The sequence below is a fragment of the Macaca mulatta genome, chromosome 17 (genome assembly GCF_049350105.2).
Source record: "Macaca mulatta isolate MMU2019108-1 chromosome 17, T2T-MMU8v2.0, whole genome shotgun sequence".
In the NCBI taxonomy this organism is placed as follows: Eukaryota; Metazoa; Chordata; class Mammalia; order Primates; family Cercopithecidae; genus Macaca; species Macaca mulatta.
In genome coordinates this window covers 30,944,718-30,968,624 of record NC_133422.1, presented here as the reverse complement: position 1 = coordinate 30,968,624, position 23,907 = coordinate 30,944,718, and the positions used below count along the sequence as shown (strand labels likewise).

General features: G+C 41.6%; 1 protein-coding gene across 4 annotated transcripts in view; it reads right to left on the bottom strand.

The window, feature by feature from the left end:
- Positions 1-23,907, bottom strand: part of WDFY2 (WD repeat and FYVE domain containing 2) — a 176,997-nt gene that overhangs the window by 21,392 nt on the left and 131,698 nt on the right. For 2 of the 4 annotated variants that reach the window (XM_077973835.1, XM_028837568.2), the window contains exons 6-7: positions 19,545-19,657; positions 8,023-8,149 (exon numbers count right to left, since the gene is read on the bottom strand). In XM_077973835.1, coding sequence (XP_077829961.1) covers positions 8,023-8,149; positions 19,545-19,657 — 240 coding nt within the window. Of the gene's footprint in view, positions 1-8,022; positions 8,150-19,544; positions 19,658-20,915; positions 21,625-23,907 lie in introns of those variants that run through there. The other 2 variants (XM_077973834.1, XM_077973833.1) reach the window with 2 other exon arrangements.

Here is a 23,907-nt window from a genome sequence, read left to right as displayed (position 1 = left end):
AAAATCTCTATAATCTGTAGATAATTTCTGTATTATTCTGATCCTTGCCCGAAGGCCCTGCTATAGAGTTTGTGACTTCAATAAAGGATAGCCTCAGAGTTTCATGGAAAAGAACTATTTGTACTAGGTATTTTAAAATATTGATATTTCAAAGAACAGACTCTTTGGCACAGGCCGCTGAGCTGACATTGCTTAGATAATTTTTAAGCTGTGCCAGTGGATTGAGTCAGGATTTCCTTGGATTTCTGGACCCTTTTTAGTCTGAATGCAGATGGCTTCATGAATGTGAACTGCTAAACCAAGAACCATCAGAACAAGAATTAATTACAGTTCATTCATAGAACTGAATGAACAGAACAGGGAAATTCTATTGTGGTTATTTGTCTGGAATACTGTTGATGTTGTTTTAATGTTCTATTTTCTGGATATATGAGGATGCCTTTTCTCTTATTTTAAAGCTATCTCTAACCCACAATTTCGTAAACTCTGGTATTATAAGTTAAATCAAAACATTTAAGAAATGATACCCAATTCTCACTGACTGCCCAGAATTTAAGAAAACTGTTACAGAGACGCCTTAATTTTCATGGAAACACAGTTATTTGCATTGATTCAATGAGAATCTATTGGCAAGATATAACTGGGCAAATCAACTGTATAACCTGGAGTGTCATGTGTGAGAATGATGCTCACTGAATCAGATATGACTAGCCACTTTAAGAACTCATAGAGCCAACTTACAAAGCCTTCCCAGGAAAACTGGCCTGGTATCTGATTTGCAGGGTCCTGGCCTTACAACTGGTAAGGAAGGTACCAGGCCAAGAACCTAGCAAATGGTGGAAACTTTGAGGAATTCAACTGTTGCAAGTATTGTAGGTGAAATACAGTAGAGTTTCTTGAGCTTAGTTTTCTAGCCTTGGTATGGCAAATTTTAGAGGCTCTGAAAAGTCCAGTCCAGTGGTGGCTCACACCTGTAATCTCAGCACTTTGGGAGTTCAAGACCAGCCTGGTCAATGTGAAGAAACCCCATCTCTACTGAAAATACAAAAATTAGCTGGGCATGGTGGCGCATGCCTGTAATCCCAGCTACTTGGGAGGCTGAGGCAGGAGAATGGCTTGAACCTGGAGGTGGAGATGGCAGTGAGCCAAGATCACACCACTGCACTCCAGCCTGGGCGACACAGCGAGACTCTGTCTCAAAAAAAAAAAAAAAAGAAAAAAGAAAGAAAGAAAGAAAGAAAAGAAAAGTCCAGTGCAAGATTCTTTATAAAAACTTCCAGGTAGAAGTGAATTTTGTGGGCTTAACACAAAATTGTTGGATACTGTGTGGCTCTGGATTTGCAAAGCAAATATGAGTGGCCTATATGGTTCATTAAGACTCTTTACTCTACCAATATAAATAATCAGGACTAACCTCCTGAGACCAGCCTGGTTTTTTTTTTTTTTTTTGTGATGAAGGATAATCACTGAGATTATTATGATCACAGGGGAGGAGGGGGGAAGCACAATCAGGTAAACTCAGAAAGACTTGAAATGGGTAAAAAGAGATCACTGGTCATCTTTTCAGCGGAACTTCAGGTGTTGTCTAGCACACTCTTCTGGGCTATCTGATTCTACAGGGGACTACATCTTTTAGTATTTTTACTAATCTACTTACAACTCTATAAAGAATACTGATATTATTGCAAACAAATCTTGTCCAGTGAAGACACACCTAATCCCACACCCCACCCTGCCCATGGGAGAAGCCAGCTGTGCGTCTGCTAACAAATTCATTTTCACATTCTCTGTTGCCTATGTATGTGTCTACTCTTTGGATTTTCCTTTGGACTGACTGTAACCTTTTACTCTGCCAGTTAGTTAATTATTAATTAATGCCTAATATAAAATCTTTGACATGTATTCATTTTGTAAAAAGCCAATTGGGTTTTCCCTATCTCTCCTGGTTGTTTTTTCACACTTTTTAAAGTATAGAGTGCCACCACTGTGACACTCAAGGGCAAGAAAAATCTGTCTAGTTGCACAGACTCGTAATTGTATGATTTGAACTACATTTCATTTGTTGAGGCATCTTGATACACATCAATGATCTTGTAAAACCAAAATAAGCTACATAAGGAACTGCTTTGCCACTCATAGCTGGCAGCAACATTCAGCAACAAATACATAATTTATGGGACTCCAGTACTGTTAATATTCCAACATAGAAGAGTGAAACACAGTGATGAATGCTGGATTCCAAGTTTGACAATAAAGCTGCTCTAGACTTCTTGATTTAGGGATTCAAAATATAACCACCTTGCAGTTAAAAGCTAGGTGAGGGAACATCCCAGGTTTACAGGTTAAGGGTTATGAAGAATGAAAAGATACCTTCTAACATTTGTGTTTCAGCTGACATCACTGTAGCATTTATACTAGAAAGCATTTCAAAACTGGTCATTATTTCATGGACAAGTGCTACCATGTACTGCACTGCAAATGCTCTTACAAGTGCACAAAACCCCCACTTTTCACAACCACCAGGATCTGCCATCTATAAATACTACAGTTAGTGGGATGGCCTCATTTCCTTTCTCACCAGTCCTAGCAGCAACATATGTCTGTCAGGTCCAGCTATATAATTGGAGGGACTAGTGCAAAATGAAAATACAGAGTCCCTTTAAAAAACTTGATTAAGAATTACAAGATGGTGGCAGCAGCTCATTAAACCAAGTGTGAGGCCCTTCTAAGAATGGGACCTTGTGTGACTGCACAGGTCACATGCCCATGAAGCCAGTCCTGTGTCTGATTATTAATGGAGAGGGTAGAGAAGGCCTTACGTTTTTAGAGAAACAGATCTCAGACACAAGCTAACATCTGCCCAACAGTCAACTTAAGCCTTTCTTCATCCCTCAAGAGTAAGGGGAACTCAAATGTATAGCATTGTTCATTTCTTTGATGAAAAGTTTAGGTTTTTTAGTGGGCATCTAATTATGCTTCTACTACCAGAGATCTCACTCTCCTATACGCATAGGTCTTCCAAGCTCCAAGGACCAGAGAAGGCTGTGAGCAATCCACGCGAGTGAGGTCTCCCAGACAGTACTATGTAGGGTCATCCCAAGCCAAAGCACCCTAAAAGGGATCTGCTTCCTCAGGGATCCTTGGCCCACTGCCAGGCTAAACCTGAACTCAGGGACCCCTGTTTGGGGGCACTGGTTTGAGCACCAGTGATGTTCTGCTGTTTGGTGGCAGGGTGAAGGTTTAGATTAGGCTCTCGTCCTCTGTCCACTTGTATTTCCTGAACCCACTGTATTTTAGTTCATGCTATTCTCTGTTCTGGGTAACCTCCTAATCCTGAGAACTATGAGAATCTCTTCATCTAACATCCAAACCAAGCGTGACCCCCCACCCCCGCACTGAGGCCTCCCACTTTCCAGTAAAATTGGTGAACGGTGCCACCTTTGCCTGTTTTCATACTGGTAGCACATCTCCACAAAGGCAGGGCTATTTCCTAACTCACTTTTGTGTCCTGAGTATCTAACACAAAGTCTGTAGCTGGAGCTCAGTAAACATGTGTTGACTGAGTTTTGAATATATGTTAATATTTCCTTAGGAAATTCTACAAAGAGAAACAGTAGTCAGATCCCAAGGCAGGATTTTTGACTTGGAATTTTTATTACCAAGAGTAATCTTAACAACCGCCATTTACCAGGCCTGTACTCCTGGGCTGATTATTTTACATGCATTACATCATTTATATTTTTTGACAACCTTGTGAGGGTTTTTCCTTCCAATTTTGTCCTTATTTTAGAGATGAGAAAACTGAAGATCAGAGAGGTGCAGTGCCTTGCCTGAGGCTGCAGGCCATTGGCAGAAGGGCCAGTTCAAATACAGTTTGACCTGACTCAGAGGCCTGCACGCTAATGACCACATTTTCCAGCCCTTCTGTCTTTGAGAAGATTCTACCTTCTATGAAAACTCTCATGGCTGGTATTTTGATCTATTATGTGTTTAGCTAAATAGTTAGAAATAAAAAAGCCATCTTTTTCCCTCTATCCTAACAGTTCCCTAGCACCACAGTGGGAAATGCTCTTAAATCTCACAGATTTGAGCAGAAAGAAAGCTGTCATTTGTACTGATCCTTGTCCTCCTGTCCCCTAACCCAGAAGCTGAATGCAAGAATACTACTCCTTTTATAATTTTCAATGCAATTTACTCGATACAAGGGGAAAAAGCACAAATTCTCTCAATGTGTATTTATTTACAAGTGGCCTATTTCTTTACCAAAAGGTTTTGAGAACTCTTATAACAAAATTCTCATGCATGGTAAGAGCAGTAAGAGAGAAATCAAGAGCTTGGATTTTGGAAGGAAAAAGCAAATCCACAGACTGGAAGTGCCAGGGGCCCTGACTGTGACCTAGCCTCACATAAGCCGCTGAATCCAGTCTTGGTAGAGGGTTCCAATATGAGGAGTAGCAAAGATCTTTATTGGTGCTTCAAGTCAGGTTATATTAAATCACCATCAAGTCTTAGAAGGATAGGAAAACACTACTAGAAAGAAAAATTATGGGCATGAAGTTGGTCATGAAATGACAGTATTATATAAGAATTTAAAAGGGATCTAAAAAGACCAAGTACCGTTATTAACTATGACAAGGTAGGCATGGGACAATAAGTGTCCAGGTTTATGTTTCGCTAACAATCATCCAACTAGTAACTGGTGCTTGCAAACATAACTGGTCCCGGAATCTGGAGCCTTTTTTTTTTTTTTTTTTTTGCCCTTCCTCCCACAGAGCTAGCACAGCACACAATCACGATCCACTTGCTACAGGGAATAAATACACCAGAATGCTTCCAATGCAGATAATACCATATAAAAGAATACTTTCTTAGCTTTTTTCCCTTGGACTTGGAAAGAGTTTCACTGTCATCAATCACTTTCTTTGGTGCTAAAGCGTTCTCTGCTTTATGGGATTTTTACACACCAAATCGAGCTAGTTATAAAAATGTCACATTTTCTGTTGCTGAAGGATGGTAAGAAGCTGTGGAACTCAGAACAGAAGACATGTGCAGCTGTCCCTCAACAGAATGGCTGGACATTTCCATACCAAGGAAAGGCAGTCTCCCTATCCTGGGGAGGCCAGTCTGCTCTCCCCGGTTTCCAGGCTCACCAGTTATGTCCCCGATTTGGAACTCGGGCCACCATCAGTCACTCTGGGGGTGGAAGGAAAACCAGGAACTGTAGGAAAGCAAAGGGCAGCCTTGAGGCCTAAGCATCAGCAAACATCACCGGGCATGTTGGGGACCATGTGTTAGTCAATAAATGTTCACTTTAGTATCCCCAGTGCCTTACTGAGGGCTGGATATATCAAAGGTGCTAAGCAGCTCCCTGCTGGACTCAGTTAAGGTTTAGAGATCTAAGCTATCAGCTGGGGCTTAATATTGAATATTAATATTGAATACTTCACTATTCTCTTCTAAAAATGGTATCCGAGCTCTCTCTTTTATAGTGTTACTGCCAAGATTAAATGGAGTCTGTGTGGTTTGAAAGTTCTTTCACAAAATATTAGGTGCTACTCAAATACGAGAATCACTGGATGCCAGCAGCTGGCTTTCAGGATAAAGGAATGGCGGCTGCGAAAGTTGTTCCCTGCCTGCCTGAAAGTGGTCTCCTTTTCTGCCAGATGATCCCGAAACCTTCTTTCCATGCCATCTCACTACTTCCGGCGGCTCCAGAGGCTTCTCTATCCCCACCCTGGCATTCAGATCACTCTAACAGAGTGACACTGATTGATGCTGAGGAAGTTTCCTCTCCTGGCTCTGTGACACCAGAGCCACCACTCCCCGGGGTTAAAACCTGATGACAAGAAGTCCCTCATAGAGCTTCCTTTACGTATTACTAAGCTTGAATTGAATAAAGCACCAGGCAAAGGCCTTCTGCCCTCCATCCTGTGTAAAACCACTTCTGCCTAGTGGCTCCTCATCTCAGCAGCCTGCCTGCTTACCTGTGCAAGTGCTAAGGGCACGATTCTATCAGCATAACTCCAAGCAGGGTTTATTCCATTTTCTAAAAGGACAAGTCTGTACTTAGAAACTGGAAGACCTATTTGTTAAAGTTTTGTTTTTCTGGAACTGAGAGACTTATCTAAACTTTATAGTTTTTCCTTTCTTAACAAACTATAGGGGTAAGTTTCCCAGACCCACATTTTCCATTCAGGTCAAGGGCCCTCTGCACACAGTGATGCTAGTGTTAAGCACTGCTGCAGTTCAGCATATGGTGCATGAAATCGTGCAAGAGTGCTTGCAGTCTTTATTAACCACTGTGGACACATAAAACCAGTTAGGAGTTAAACTGAATGAGTCCAGTAAATATTAGGCATCTTCATTCAAAACCTGCATTTCGCTTCTCTGAGAAAGTCTAAGTTGGCAGGAATTATGTGGTAGATTAGATGATAATAGTGTTATTAAACACAACTGTGCTTTGGCTTCTTTTTTTTTTTCTTTTTTTTTGAGACGGAGTCTTGCTCTGTTGCCCAGGCTGGAGTGCAATGGTGCAATCTCAGCTTACCGCAACCTCCACCTCCCGGGTTCAAGTGATTGTCCTGCCTCAGCCTCCCGAGTAGCTGAGATTACAGGCACGGGCCACTACGCCTGGCTACTTTCTGTATTCTTAGTAGAGACAGGGTTTCACCATGTTGGCCAGGCTGGTCTTGAACTCTTGACCTCGTGATCCACCTGCCTCAGCCTCCCAAAGTGCTGGGATTACAGGTGTGAGCCACCGCACCTGGCCCTGGTTTCCTTTTTCCTTCTCTTACATGGATGATGTGAACTCTTTCTACAGGACATGGATGTGTGTTCTCTTGTCATAAAGATAAACATAAGGGAATGATTCCTCTAATGAACTGATGACAAGGTCTGAGTGGCCCCACAAGCCAGGAGTGACCCCAGACAGCTGTTCTGTTCTCCACTATGAGAAAGAAGGGCTTAATAGCTATTTCTCTAACACTAAATTCTAAAACTAAAACAGTTATTTGTACATGGGTCCTCCAAAATTTAATTAGTTTATGTCCAACAATTCCAAACTAGATTTAACTATTTAGGAGAATATTTTAAAACTAGGGTTTCCAAGCAGATTTACAGGAAAAGCTAATGTTGCTTAAAACTGGTTAATTCATAGGAGCATTACAAACAATTGTTTATGGCTGTCAAGGGTTGTTCAAGATCGTTTTGAAAACTTAACAAGCAAAAAACAATTCAGATGAGCACTGGAGTTGTAAAGCAGATCTAACATTCTTTTATGCAAAAAGATTAGGCTTTGCCCCCAGGGACAGCAGGGCGTCTCTGGGTGTGGGCTGAGGGTCACCACTGGGGAGTTGCCTGGGAAGCTTGTCAAAGCACAGATCCACACAGCTCTGGATGGCAACCAGAATTTTAGCAGACAGGGACCGGGCATCTTTTCACAAATTCCTCAGAGATTCTCTGTGCCCAGCAAAGTTTGAGAACTGCTCCAAGGAAATGCAAGGCTTTCTCTGTACTTCCTCACAGCCCCCTAAAACCTATCCCTTAAGGAAGAAGAGCCTGACATGAATCAAGGCAAGCACTCAATAAATATTTGGTCAAGTACAAAATGTACTGTGAAGGATCTTACCTCTTCTCTTTTCCGTATGCTGCCAAGGAGCCTGAAGCCACATTTGAACTCAATTATATAAATTTTCTAAGCCTTCACAGCTTGTATTTTTAAGCTCTTTTTTTCCTCACTCAAAGTTTTACTGCTATATTCTTCCCAGTTCTAATTTTTATCTTTTATTTATTCACTGCCGTTACTTTATTTTATGGTTTTTGTAAGCACTCTCAGACGCTCTGTGGAATAAAATGGGGTATAAGTATATAAACACAGTTTTACACAGTTATAAATCAAAGTGGCCAGTATTTGTGTTCCCGCCATGTTCCTTCCCATGCTAAGACCCTGCCATAGAGACTGAGCTGCACTCCTTTGTTCTAGTTGTCAGCTGAGAGTCTTTATGAAACCAGCAGCAGCCTTACTTGTGTCCTTGGAGTTCGATGGCTGTTCCTTTTCTCCCACCGATGTCCCACATGATGACAGAGTGATCTGAACTGCCTGAGAACAACACCCGCTGGACTGGGTCCCAACAGAGAGCGGTCACCCCACCTGAGAGGACAGACACAACCAGACGTCAGTCACAAGGTAAGACTCTTGCCCACCAAAGAAATGTGAATGCAGCGGAGACAGGATCTAGTGCAGTTCCTGGCACACAATAAATTCTTGTGGCAAGAACAAACAAATAAGTACCCAAAGAGAAAAAAATTGGCTCCAAGGAAATTCCCACCCTTTAAGCATTTTTCACCAACATTTCATATACCATAAAATCAATTACTATAAAGACCAAAAGAAAATAAAAAAGACAATAAATTGACCTTCAAAAGGGAGACATAATTCTAAGAAGAATGGAAAACACTGCACTGTTGGGAAATATTAACCACATTTTCTTAACTGCTGCCTACCTCCCACCCCTGACAATGACAGATGAGAAGGAAATGGGGTTTACAAATGCTCAATTAGATGTTTTATTCTTGAATATCAGATTTAATTAGGCCACACTATCAGAATTTAAAATTATGTTTGCTCTTTGGGAATTTTAATTTACAGATTCCGGGAAAACTACTTATGTTCTTAAATGTCAGTTTCCTCAACTGTAAAACGCAGATGATGGTAACACCATGACCACTAGGACTATTACTAAGAATGATAACATCAACCCAGCCATTACCTACCTTCATAGGGTTGTGGTGAGAATTCGATCAATTACATAGGACCACTCTACCACTCTAAACTGTAGTGTGCAGTACAGATGTGGGTTATTAGGATTACTCTAGTGGTATGGCAATAAAACATTATAATAGATTTTTTATGGTAGTCCCTTTGCAAATCAAACCCTTATGTACTGAGAACAATAATAATTTTTTCCACATAAGATGAGCACAAAGCCTGCAAATACTTAAGAACGTCAGAAATACTCATTTTTTTACATTATTAAAACATACTGTATTCTGAGAAGAACATAAAATAGCTTCTCATTTGTTGGAATCTGATATTTTTCTTATTTAGATTATCCATTTGTTCTAATGAAGTGCTATACTTTAAGAGCTTTCAGGGAAGTTTCTCTCATACATTTGTTTCAGGAGAATATTTTCTTATTTGTCATATGACTCTTCTTAGTAAGATTTTTTTTAAGATCAAAAAGGGAGGGAGGAGGAACCCCAAACTCTACTATTCTGGATTATGCTTCCTAGCGTTTTCCTAAACCTGCACCCTATGCTGCTGGTATACACTCCTGCCCGTGTAAGAACAAACATGGCTTCCCCCAGTGCCTATGTGGTTAGCCACCACAAGCAGCCCAGCCCTCACCCCCGACCACCAACATTCCCCACAGCAGCAACCAAACACAGTGAGGCCGCTCACTGTGTTGTCTGTTAAACTGTATTGTCAGCTGAATGAATGAAGGAGCAGATGAATGCAAACATAAAGATCATTTCTCCACTTCACACAAGTTCTTGCTTAAAGGTCACCTCCTCAGAAACACCTTCCTTGACTACACGCATCACTCTCCTGCTTATTGTTGTTTTTTTTTTTTAAATTGATTGTCTCCTGCCCCAGTAAGACAGAAGCTCTAGGAGGGCTGGAGCTGTGGCTTGTTCACCACGAGATCACCAAAACCTAGAATTCTGCCTGGCTTACCTACAGCAAGCACTCAATAAGCCCCGACAAATGGGCAAATGATTGAATGAAGGAGTGAGAATATGAAAGAAATGCCCTTGGCTTTGTTCTTGGCAGATTAAACGGGCATGTGACATCTATTAATGGGTTAATATTAGATTAAATGGGTTAATTAGGTTAAATGAGTTAAGACTAAATGGGTTAATATATAACCACACAAAACAGTCCCTAGCGCATGGGAAGAATGTGCCTGGCTGACTACTATTGTTAATGTGATGCCTTCATGTGTTCGACTGCTCACGTCTTTCGGTCATGGAATATCCATGTCAAGGACAATCTCTGAGATGGTCTTGCTTGACTGACTAAGCCACTCCAACTGGGGGGATAGATAAGAGAAAAGTGGCAAGTGTTTGATTTCTCCTATATAACATGTGAAATGGGTAGCTCAGGTTCTTTAAGGCATCATGATCAGATTTAATAATGGTGGGCACTGGTAAAAATAATGATTAGAAAGGTTTACTAGACTCAGTTAGAAAGACTTAATTGTAAGGGTTGTTCATCCTTTCAGAATCAACATGGAAATATTGAAATAGGGTTTACCATGACCCAGGTGACAGATACCTTTAGACTTCCCTGACCAATATACACCTACACATCTAAGAACACATCTAAGAACACTGCACCATGGGGCCGGGTGCAGTAGCTCACGCCTGTAATCCCAGCACTTTGGGAGGCTGAGGCAGGTGGATCACGAGGTCAGGAGTTTGAGACCAGCCTGGCCAATATGATGAAACCCCGTCTCTACTAAAAATACAAAAATTACCCAGACATGGTGGTGCGCGCCTGTAGTTCCAGCTCCTTGGGAGGCTGAGGCAGAAGAATTGCTTGAACCCAGGAGGCAGAGGTTGCAGTGAGCCGAGATCACGCCACTGCACTCCAGCCTGGACAACAGAGTGAGACTCCATCTCAAAACAAAAAAAAACGAAAAACAAAAAACACTGCACCATGAAGATCCAGCTCTCTGCCTTCTTTGTTGGGAATATGGGATGAGGATAGTTTATGGGGATAGAAGAGAAAGTTTGGAATAGCATTTTAAGTGTACAGGCTCTGGAACCAGAATCTAGTCTTAAATCCCAGCTCTATCTTTATTAGGTATAGGACCTTGGGCAAGTTATTTAATGTTTATGTGCCTCGTAAGTCTCATCTGTAAAACAGGGATGATAACAGTACCTAACCCACAGTGTTGTTGAGATTAAACGGGTTAATATATATAAGCAACACAAAACAGTGCCTAGCACATGGGAAGCACCACTCAACAAATGTCAGCTATGATTACAGTACAGGAGACCTCATCTATACAATCTCTGTGACAATGTCCTTTGTTGAGTCAGCCTTAAGGCAGTGACCAGCTTATTCTATGCTATCCCAGCCATCATGAGATCAATTAAGGTTTTAAAAACAAGACCAGTCTCTAGCTTTGCCACATTATATCAGGCCAGAAGGGGCCAGGGCTAGGAAGGGGAGTTTTTGGTAACACAGAGAGTTAGGAAGGGGAATAGATAATGTGGTTAAAGCAAGTCAGGGTATATTCATCAGGCCCTCCCAGGGCCCAGAGTGGAAGAGACAGAAGGAAAAGCTGCAAGACAAGGAGAAGTTTAGGATGATGTAGGGGGTAAATAACTCTGGGGTCCTATGCCTGCTCTATGTAAACGTCCTAACAACGAGGTCATTTGAAAGTTGGCCCATAAATAATAAATCACAGCATTCATTTCAAATCAGTTCAACAAGCATGTATTGAGCCTCTTCTATGTGGAGGAACTGTGCTAGGCTCGGCAGACACAATGAAATAAGACTTAGACTCTACCCACCAAAAAGCAGTAAGATGATGGATTACTTTTGAGAACAAGAAGGGCATGCACATTATGTTTGGTTGAGCCACTCTCTTACGGGATATGTGACTGCTTCCCCTGTCTGGAATGCCTGTCCTGCCTTTTATCACCCAAGTAACTTTTTCTCCCTCCAGGAAGCCTTCCCAACACCTTCAATCCAGGTGAGGTTCCAGTCTCTGTGCATATCTCTATTGTTACACAGACCCCACTATATTGAACTTGGTTGGATTATAAGTTGGGTTATGTACCTTTGTATTCCAGCACAGCACACAGTGACTGGTATGCAGGAGGTGCTCAATAAATGTTTACTCAACTGATCTGCTGCATTGAATGACAGAGAGGAATAGGAGGACAATAAGCAGGAGGCATCCAGGACAGCCTGGGATGGGGGCTGGTGGGAAGGCTGTGCAAGACACCAAGGGTCAGAGATGCAGTGAGGAGAGGTGCTGACGGAAATGGCCTCTCCCTTCTGAGGGAATTTTTCCTGCAGCTCTCTGCACATAGGCCTTCCTGATGAACTGTATAGTTCTTTCTCCTAACATTTCTGGCAGCAGAGGAAGTCAACCACCTTCAGCCAGCCTGCATTCCAGGCAGTGCAGACACCCACCTCATACCCCAACCCACACTGGGGGCAGAGCCCAGGGCTTCAATGCTTGTGGTTTTCCAGTGTTTCTATTTTAAATGACAAAAAGCATTTCTTCCATTTCATTTGACTTCATTTCAAGTTAATCCATCTTTCCGATCCCTTTCAGCGTTTCATTTTATGCTTCTCCCTTCCTTTGATCTCCCTAATATGACCTACAGAATAATTTTTAAATTAAAATGGTTTAATTCTTAAAAATAAAGTTTTCTAGTTATTCTTTAGTGGGCACAGGCCTTCTATTCAGGATGATGAAAAAGTTCTGGGAATGGATAGTGGTGACGGCTGTACAACACTGTGAATGTACTTTATGTCACTGACTTGTGCATTACTTGTACACTTAGAAGGCTGAAACGGTAAAGTTCAGGTTATATGTATTTTATCGAAATAAAAAATTTCCAAAATACTTTTAAAATAAAAGTTTTCATAATTACACAATGTATACTATTATATACTCTCATAAGTATAACTGTTAGTGGCTGGCTAATATCTCCCACGTATGTATCTCATTTAAACTATTTTTAGATTTTTCTCAACTTTTAAGTATAAATTTTTCCAAGAAGAACATTTTTACACACACAAGTTTGTTCACATTTCCAATTAGTTAGAAGAGACTCCCAAACATGGTAATGAACCTGAGAGTATAAATATGTTTAGAAATTTAATATATATTACCAAAATGCTTAGGGAACTAATATTTTTGAGACTTTTACCACATACCTTGCAAAAGTGAATGATCACGTGAAGTGTTACAAAATCAGGGTTGGAAACTGCTGGGTCTGTCTTTTCCAGAGTATGATCTGGTAACTCAGCAGAGGGAGTGTCACACCACACCCTCAAGGGTAATATCTGCAGGCCAGCATGAGGCTAAAGGAGACTAAGAGCCTGTTGAATACAGTATCTGATCTTTTGATTGCTCCATTTTGCTCTAGGTTCACGTGAAGTGACAAGGGTTTTCGTCAAGCTAAATGCCCTCCGTCTCTAGACTACACCTTCTTCCTGAGATCCGTAACTCTTCAGCCCGCTGTCTCTTTGCTGCCACCCCAGGGACGCATCACAGTGCTATTCTCTCCCTGCTCTCTCAGCAGTGCTCCAGGTTTCAGGAAATGCCATCACCAGTCAATACATGCTCCACACAGAAGCCTTGGGAGTCACTGCTACCCTAGTTACCAAATGCTGCTGACCCCTGCTCTCCAAACAGATCTTAAATCTCCTCCACTTGTCTCCACACACACTGCTGTCCCCCAGTCCAAACAAAGTCAGCGTTCTAAGGGTCTCCAGCAGTAGCCTCCAGCAGTAGCCTCCTAAACAACCTCCCTCCATCCATTCTGTTCCCAGTCAATCTACCACCTACTGCTGCCACAGTGGCTTTTTAAAATGCAAACCATGTCACTACTCTGTTTAAACTTCATCACTGGTTTCCCACCTGAGAATAATGCCTGAAGCTCCTACCACTACTTGTAAGGTCACCTGCCTTTGGGTGGTTGCTAACATTTTCCCACTCTAGGCTGCTGTTCCGGGTCTGGAATGTTCTCCACCACCTACGTAACTCCTTTTTCTCCTTTAAACACCTTCTGGCTGGGCACGGTGGCTCACGCCTGTAATCCCAGCACTTTGGGAGGCTGAGATGGGCGAATCACCTGGAGTCAGGAGTTCAAGCCCAGCCTGACCAACATAGTGAAACACCATCTTTACTAAAAATAAAAAAATGTGATGGGTGTGGTGGCATGCACCTGTAATCCCAGCTACTCAGGGGGCTGAGGCAGGAAAATTGCTTGAGCCCAAGAGATGGAGGTTGCAGTGAGCTGAGATCTTGCCACTACCCTCCAGCCCGGGTGACAAAGCGAGACTCTGTCTCAAAAAAACAAAAACGAAAACAAAACACTTCTTTGGGAAGCCTCCCTTTAATTATCTGCAAGAGGAGAGGACCTTCTGTTACCTGCTTCTAAAGAAGCCTCTGGGCGCATCACGGCTCCGCAGCACCTGCTACTCACACGGTTTGGATGAATTCCCTGTAACTATTGGTCTAATGCATGCATTCCATGCCGGCTGGAAGATGGATAAGGGCAAAGATTATGCTTGTTTTATTCACCCACATATCCTGGCACCATCGTATAGAGAGAGAGTGGATGACTGACTATGGATGACAATTCACATCTCTTGACCTGCACTTTATATACACTGGATCTGTGTGAGTCTCCACTGTAAACAAAAATTGAAGTTCTAAATTATATGAACTTGCCTCTTTACATTGAACTGTGACTTTCTTAGTTTGTTTAGTTTCTTTTGTTATAGTTACACTGTTCCCTTCAATGATTCCCCTAACAGCTCATGAACAAGTCTGCATTTAATTATTCATTAATTAGTTTGCTTTGGCAGATTTACATTCAAGCCCTCCTGTTTCAAATATGTTCATGCTAATAAAATAATTTCTTAGAAATAAAAGAAAAAAGATTGTATTAACACTATTAATTTCCAATGGTCAAAATATGATTTTTGGCCGGGTACGGTGGCTCATGCCTGTAATCCCAATACTCTGGGAGGCTGAGGAGGGTGGATCATTTGAGGTCAGGAGTTTAAGACCAGCCTGGTCAACATGGTAAAACCCTGCCTCTACTAAAAATACAAAAATTAGCCGGCCATGATGGCGGGCACCTGTAGTCCCAGCTACTCGGGAGGCTGAGGCAGGAGAATTGCTTGAACCTGGGAGGTGGAGGTTGCAGTGAGCCAAGATCATGCCACTGCACTCCAGCTTGGACAACAGAGCGAAATTCTGTCTCAAAACAAAACAAAACAAGAAAAACAAAAGCAACTCCTCTAAGTTAGTTTTTGACTTTTTCATAGAAATACATTCTACTTTCTGCAGAAATAGCAAAGAACTGTGATATTTGGCATTTAGCTCCAGAAAGAAAACCAGTAGAGGGAGCATAAGAACATAAAACTAGTTTCCTAAATCCCTAGAGATTAGAAAAATGTTATGCTTTGGCCTCTGGGCATGACTACTAGGTCGATTCCCTCATTAACCCACATTTTTGTATGACCTTCTGTACTGTAAGAGAGAATGATGGGGTGAAGGGCTATGACTCTGGACGCATACTGAAGACCTGCTTCTGAGTTTGCATCTGGAGTGATGGGACCTCCAAAGCTGCCCTTTAATGGAACTGGATTAACTTTAGGGTGTTCATTTTGTCCTTACAAAAATCTCTTTCCCAGAACTGAGACTTGCTGTGTTTGGGACCTCCCAGGGCCCAGAATGAGCCTACCACTTAGGAAGAGCTCAACAATATGTCTAAATCACCATGGACTCTCTTACAGGTCCTCACTCTAGCTTTACAGGAATGAGCTGTATTCCAGCCACATTAGTGATGGGCAGATACCACTGTTTAGGAACAATAATAAGGTAACATCTGACCTGCTACATTTGCCTTCCTGTTAGTTAGTGACCTTCCTGAGCCATTTCCTGTTTTTCTCAAATATATTTCTTGATAAAAATAAAGTGAAAATGCTTTAAACTCTTTAGGAAAGATAAGACACAATACCAAGGTCATATTTCATATCAGAACAAGCCTGCAAAACATGGGACCCTTGAACCACATGTGGCTGACAAGAGTGCTTAGAAGCTGCTACTGTCCTTTTCTGACCTGGAGGCAACAATACAAAACTCAGAGGGCTCCTATCAGCCACCATACTGTGAGTGGGTGCGTGCCTGATTACTGAAGAGTCAAGAGGTCAGGCTGAAAGCCACCTCTGCCTAAAGCGAACCTGGGAACCATCAGGTCCATCACTAGGCCTGCGGAATGCACCTCTGAATTCTACCTTGAATCCACCCACTCCTTGTTTTCCCACTGTCACAGTCCCCTCTCAAGGGACACTTCCCTACTAGCTTTCCAATTCCACTCTCTACTGCCAGACAACCTTTTAAAATCCAATCAGGTTACCTTCTTTGCTTCAAACTCTTTAATGGTCTCTCAGTGACATCAGGATAATGCCCAGCACGGTCTCAGTGATGGGAAGTGACTCTTGCTTTCTGGCTGCCCCTCCACCCTGACCTCCCCTCTCCCTCCCTCATACCCAGTGCATCCACCATAAAAGAGTGACTAGCAGTTCTCAAGAGAGCCATGCTCTTGCACATCTCCTTGCCTTGAACACGCTGGTTTTCTCTGCCTGAGATGCTCTTCTCAGTTGTTTTCCATGAACTCAATACTTACTCATCCCCAAAGATCTGAGGTCAGGCAGACTCCCGAGGAGGCCGTTCCTAACCGCCTCCATCTCCTTCGAGTGGGCTGCCCTTCTGTGTTCCCAGAAGCGCAAGGTGCTTGCTCCCACCAGCCCCTGCCAGCATGCACTAGAACTGTGCTTTAGTTTTTGTCTCTCACTGGGTTGTGAAGAATTTGAGGATAATGACAATTTTACTCTGTGACTGGGAGGAATGGCTGAGATGACAAGGGACAGCACAGAGCATAAAGAGAAGAGGATCCAGGGAAGATCCTGGGGACACAACCGACCACAGGGGAGCCCGAGAAAGCCAGCAGCATCATAGAAGAAAAGCCAAAGGAAGGCAGTTACAGCCAGAAGGAATGGCCACAATGTAAAATGCTGCTGAAAAGTTAAGTACGACAAGGTTTACAACGTGTCCCAGCAGGCCACTGGTCACCTCAGGGACAGCAGTTTCAGTGGCATAGTAACGACAAACCAGATTGCAGGGAGCTGGAAGGCAAATTGGAAGTGAAAATGCGAAGCAGCTGGGAAAATTATATTCTTCTAAGAAACACGGCTGTTTGCTACAACTTGGATGAACCTTGAGGACATTATGCTGAGTGAAATAAACCAGTCACAAAAGGACAAATACTGCATGATTCCACTCTTATGAGTCACCTAGACTAGTGAAATTCATAGAAACAGAAAGCAGAGTAACAGTTTCCAGGGACTGGGAGGGTAGGGGGAGAGGATAGGGAGTTCATGTCCAAGGGAACAGAGTTTCAGTTTCACAAGATGGAAAAGGTTCTGGGATGGATGGCGTTGATGATTGCACAACAGTGTGAATGTAGTTAATGTCATTGAATAGTACATTTAAAAATGGTTAAAATGGTAAATTTTATGTTTTATACATTTTACCACAATTTTTAAAGCATTGCTATTAAGAGAATAAGAAGGAACTTGCTATAAGACACGGGATTGAGAGGGTGTTGGTTTGTTTTTCTACCAGAGGCAAAAAACATAAGCATGTTAATAAATTGAAAAGAGTTAGTCAAAAGAGAGACCAAGGCAATCCATTTTGGTAGGGACACCCTGCGAATAGCCTGGGGCCAGAGGAAGGCAGCTCTCCTGCACTGAGAAGAGGAGAATGGGCCAGAGGAAGGCAGCTCTCCTGCACTGAGAAGACGAGAATGGGCCAGAGGAAGGCAGCTCTCCTGCACTGAGAAGACGAGAATGGGCCAGAGGAAGGCAGCTCTCCTGCACTGAGAAGACGAGAATGGGCCAGAGGAAGGCAGCTCTCCTGCACTGAGAAGACGAGAATGGGCCAGAGGAAGGCAGCTCTCCTGCACTGAGAAGACGAGAATGGGCCAGAGGAAGGCAGCTCTCCTGCACTGAGAAGAGGAGAAGTGGGGAGAGAAAAAGTTTGTTTGTTGGGGTGGGGGGGATATACAGTGGGCAAGAAATATTTTTTTTTTTTTCTTTTTAAGCTTCTATCTGATAGCTTTTGAAGGAAGAGGCAAGGAATGAGATGGGGATGGGGGCTTGGGAAGGATGGTGAAGGTCTCTGTTTAGGGGCCTGGAAGAAGGAGCGAACTGAGGACAGGGAGAGTGATTATTAGACAACTTCATAAGTCTACACAGGAAATCCTGAGTGTGCAATGGTAATGATGGTCTAAACCTCAAGGCAGTGTGACTACTATAGACCCAGCAGCTGGCTGCACAACAAGAAAAGGTGGAGAGTTAGTCTGAATCAGACAGGCTTGCCAAGAAGGCAGAATATTTACATTCACAGAACTGAGAATGCTGGGAAGGCATGGGTGAAGCGATGCACCACTGGGAGGAAAGGTGATGCAGGGGCTGAGATGCTGGAAAAATGGAGGGACCACAGGCTGGAATGCGCCACAAGGGGAAACAGTAAGTGGAATGAAGAAAGGGTGTAGGGAATTGGAGGATGAGGAGGCTGAAGTCTGCGTGAAGCACAGAAGTTTAAGACTTCTGAGGTGGGACAGTTCTGGGTCCCCCACAGAACCCCAGGCCCAGTCTTGGCCAAAGTGTAGGTGAGGGTGTAAGTGGCTAAAAAAGAAATTCAGTCAGGGAAGACCAGGGTCCTATCCATAGGGGATATTTCCATGTGTTCTTCCTCCCAAAGGCATAAATAATTCAGATGATCTTTTATGAATCTTCTTCCTTGTATTCAATTTTCTCCTTACTATATGTTTCTTATTCTAGCATTCCATTTTTTCCCTTTAGGAAGCCCCTTATGATCTAGGTATTATCCAATTTTATATCCTCTTTCCCCTACTTTTTTTCTTATCGACATCTAAACTCAGTATTATCTCATTTTACACAAAATCATGGGTTGGTAGCTGGTAGAAAACGGAAAGGCCCTTTAAGAACCATGAAAACTGGCAATGACTCATTTTCTAGGGTCGATATGTTCTAGAGTCAAAAGTACATGTTAAAACTACTAGTAAAAAATTAATCATCATCATTGATCAAGTCTTTCAAAGGCTAAGGATGAATATTTTATACTACCTTGCTTAAATGACCCTGAGCAGAGCAGTAACGTAAAGGGGACCTTAGGTTTTAACCTAAAAAGGATATGAAGGAAGTAAAGTTGGAGAGGAACTTGAGCCTTTTCACAAAGTCTAGCTACTCATGAAGAATATATCTGTCTTTTCATTTGACTTGGAAGTGGGAATCTTTCTTGTACACCATCTTCTAACTCCAGGAAAGGCAAGGTCAGACCAAGGCAGCTGTCTTTTCGGCCTTCTGGGGTTTCAGCCGTCTGAGGCCACATGCTCTCAAACAATGCCTCATTAATGTATGCCAACACTGGCTTTCTCTGGTGCAGTATGACAGAGAACCAAATTATCAACATTTTCAAAATAGATTGGTTTCTCTTTTGTTTGGATTATACAGAAAAATGTTTGACGTTATATTTTACTGAACCATTTTGAAATCAGTTAAGCATATCATGTGTATCTTTGCACAAGCATGGACTGTACTTTGCCACTTTCAAAACATATCTGAACATCAGGAGATGCAGCAGGTGATATCTCACTGTGCTATCAGCACATGATGATTTTGCTGTTACTCCTACCTGTGTGTCCTCTGAATGTTGTGACCAGGGTGCAGTTTTCTTGCTCCAGTTTGAGGATTGTTACTTGGCCTGAGTGGTCACCAATAAACACATGCCGGGTTTCAACATCAAATCTATCATGTAAGCATTAAGGATTGTTTCTCAAAATTAAATGGGGGAATTTACAATGAAGAAACAGGGCATAAATGTAACAAGAAATACGCAAGTCCCATCTGAGGAAAACTTGAAGACAGTGCTGAACGACACAAAAGTGAACTTAACCAAATGAAGGACATGCTGTATTATTGGACAGTAAGACTTAAAAATGTCACTTCTTGTTCCTAAATTAATAACATAAATCTATATATTTTAAAAATATCACCACATGTTGTTTTCTACAGCTAGAAGTATTCATATGGAAAAATAAATAAGCAAAAAGAGCCAAGAATACTCTGAAAATAAGAACAATATGGTATGTGATAGGGAGGTTAGCCCTACCAGATATTAAAAAATGTTATAAAGTTTCTTTAATTAAAAGTGTGGTATTGGTGCATAAACAGACTAACAGAATACAAAGTTGCGAAATAAACCCAAAAGCACATTGAAATTTAGTAAATGTCTGATGAAGGTAGCTTTACAAATGAATAAGGAAAAGATGAATTTAAAAAAATGATGTTGGCACAAACTGGATAGCCATTTGGAAAAAGAAAATAGAATCTGTATTTCACAATGTATACCAGGACAGATTCCAAATGAATTAGGGATCTAAATGTAGAAAATGAAAACATAAGCTTTAGATAGGAAAGTTTCTTTGTAACCTTGGAGTGGGAAAAGCTATGACTCAAAAACACAACAAATATTATGAGCAAAGCCAAAAGATAAACTGGAAAAAAATATTTGCAATTTATGTCACAAAGGGCCCAAATCTCTAATATAAAAAGAGCAATCAAGAAGAAAAAGATCCCAAACCTAATAGAAAAATGGGCAAAATTTGAATGGAGCTATTAATAGATAGTTCAAGAATAAATCAAAATGGTGCTGTGCAAAAAGAGTTAACACAGCAGCTCTGACTGTGATCCTCTGAAAGCCAGCTTATGAAGTTGGCATAGTGTCTGGGAATCTGGATTTTGGGAAGGTTCCCACCATTAACTGATAAGAGTGGTTCACTGTGCCTTAACTGTTCAAACATTGTGGCTTACACTGAATACCTGCTTTCCTTCTGGGAATCTGGAATTTTGGAATGTCCCAGGCAGACCTGCCTACATGACCAGTAAAAGCCCTAGGCATGGAGTCTCTAACAAGCTTCTCTGGTTGACAAAGCCTAGCAACCCTATTTCTAAAGATCTACCCAGAGATACACAGGCAAAAATACAAAATGACACATGCCCAAGGCTAGTCACTCCATGTTATTTTAATAGCTAAAGTTTGAAAATAACCCAAACGTCTATCAACAGGAGACTTACTGAATTAACTATGCTACATCCACACAACAGAATATTATGCAGCTGGGGGAAAAATGGAGATCTGTATACACAAACACCAGGATATATTATCAAGTGTGTGTGTGGGGGGCAGCCAAGGCATATCAGAGTTTATAAGCTATACTACCTTTGTGTGAGAAACGGAGAGAAATACAAAAGTGTATATATGTATGTGTGTGCATTTGCATGTGTGCACTCATATTTAGAAAGGGAAGCACTAGAGGGATTAAGATCTAACAAAAGTGGCAAGGTGAGGGGACAGTGATGGGAATGAGACTTCTCCCCTGTCATAGCTCCTATTTTAGAATTTTGTAATATTTTTACATATTAAAAGGTACATAAAATTTGTGACCAGGCACAGTGGCTCATGGGAGCCACTTTGGGAGGCCAAGAAGGGAGGATCACTTGAGCCCAGGAATTTGAGACCAGCCTGGGCAACAAAGTGAGACCTCACCTCTACAAAAATTAAAATAATTAGCTGGGCATGGTGGCACATGCCTGTGATTCCAGCTACATGGGAGGCTGAGACAGGAGGATTGCTTGAGTCCAGGAAGTCGAAGCTGCAGTCAGCCATGTTCAAGCCACTACACTCCAGCTTGGGTGACACAGTGAGACCCTGTCTTTAAAAAAAAAAAGAAAAAAAGAATATATATATGTAACATATATATACATATATATCTCAAATATATTTTTTTAAAATCCCCCAAATTGAAAATAAAGTAAAATGAATGAACCTAACTATCAAATTGGTGACATAATCACATAATTAGAACGATTTCAAGTGCCTTTAAAACACAACATTTTCAATGTTTCAGTGTCTCATTTTGTTGTCCAGGCTGGTCTCAAACCCTAGGCTCAAGTGATCCTTCCACCTTGGCCTCCCAAAGTTCTGGGATTACAGGTGTGAGCCACCATGCCTGAGCAAAAATTTTATGTATTTTTTAATATGTAAAAATATTACAGGATTCCAAAATGGGAACTATGACAAGGGGGAAGTCTCACCTCCATCACTGGTAGAATATATTCTAAGGACAAAGAGAGTTGCAAAGAAATCTAAAATCTCATTCAGTAGTCTTATTGTTATTTAGTATTGCTCATTATTTTGGAACCATTTAAATAAAACGTAGGATAAAGCAAACGAGGAACTACGCCAGTGTTTTAACAACCAAGATTTTCAGCCTCAGATAAAAGAATCAAGTACAAAAACCAAAAAGTAAAAATCACGTAATGTTAAATTTGAATAAGAAATATTATATTAACTGATGATTTATTCTCTTTTAAAAAATACACACACATTTATATACACGTCTCAGTTATCTCTGAATATTGTTCCTCACTAAAAAAATGGCTGATTCCAGGATTGGGATAGGAAAAGTACAAGATGAACTTGAGACATGTTGAGTCAGAAGGCAAGGAAGCTACCCAAGGCTAAGTGGGCTTATTTCAGACACGGTGGTATGGGATGAACAGGTAGAGTACGGAGGCTATTTAGAGCAGTAAAACTATTCCATATGATGCTACAATTACCATTGTAATTGTAGCATGTCTTTATATATTTGTCCAAATCCACAGAACGCACAACACCAAGAGTGAACCCTAAACTATGGACTTCGGGTGATAATGACGTGCCAGTGTAGGTTCACACTACACTGTGGGGAGGCCATGCATGTTGAGCTCATGAGGCACATAGGCACATAGGCAATCTCTATACTTTCTGCTCAATTTTGCTGTGAACCTAAAATTGCTCTAAAAAATAGTCTTTAAAACATAAAAATTGGGCTGGGTGCGATGGCTCATGCCTGTAATCCCAGCACTTTGGGAGGCCGAGGCAGGCGGATCATGAGGTCAGGAGTTCAAGATCAGCGTGGCCAACATAGTGAAACCCCGTCTCTACTAAAAATACAAAAAATTAGCGGGGCGTGGTGGTCGGCGCCTGTAATTTCAGCTACTCGGGAGGCTGATGCAGGAGAATCGCTTGAATCCAGGAGGCGGAGGTTGCAGTGAGCTGAGATCGTGCCATTGCACTCCAGCCTGGATGACAATAGTGAAACTCCATCTCAAAAAAAAAAAAAAAAATTTAAAAAAGACATTGGAGCCCATTTAATGGAGCTGTTACTGGCCAAAGATAGAATAACTGGAACATAAAATAAAAAGATGGCAGTTTATTGAAATATACTGAACATATTATTATTTAAAAACAACCAATCAACCTAAGATTTCGTAATAGTGCTCAAAAAGAAAAAAAAAAAGATTCCTATTAAAGGTAACCAGGGCACCAAATTTGTACTCTGAAAATTAGGACTAAAAAGAAAGATATAAGAATTTATCTTGCTTTTCCTATAATAATTGTATTTCAGGGTAACCAAATAGCCCTAGTTAGTGAGTGGGGGAAGTTATGCTTTAGAAGTATTCCAACAAATACATGGGAAAAATACGATAGGATTAGAAAATCACCATTTTGCAACCTTAACGAAAAAGTGTTCCGGCAAAGCTCAGCAATAGATGAAACCATTAAAAGGCTGGTATGGAGGATGGCGCTGCAGGGATCCGGCTGTCACCACCTGAACTGCCGATCAATCTCAGCATAACTGAAAGGGCGACAATGCAATGCCATGTGCCTTATAATGGGAAGCTCTATGAAGCACGCTTGGTGAGAACCAAATGCTCTCACTAAAAGGCTGAATCTGAATGAAATCAAGATTATAGGGCAGTTTTTCAGTTTACTGAAAATATGTGAGGAAGGTAGGTACAGGAGCAAGTTAAATGACATCAATTTAGAATGTGGGACTGTGTGCAGAAGAACTGATTCAGTACCTTCAACGAGGCAGTAGCATTAAAAAAAGTGAAGGGGGCACTGCTCTGGATGAAGAAAGATTTAGAAGATGTGACAACCACGTGCAATG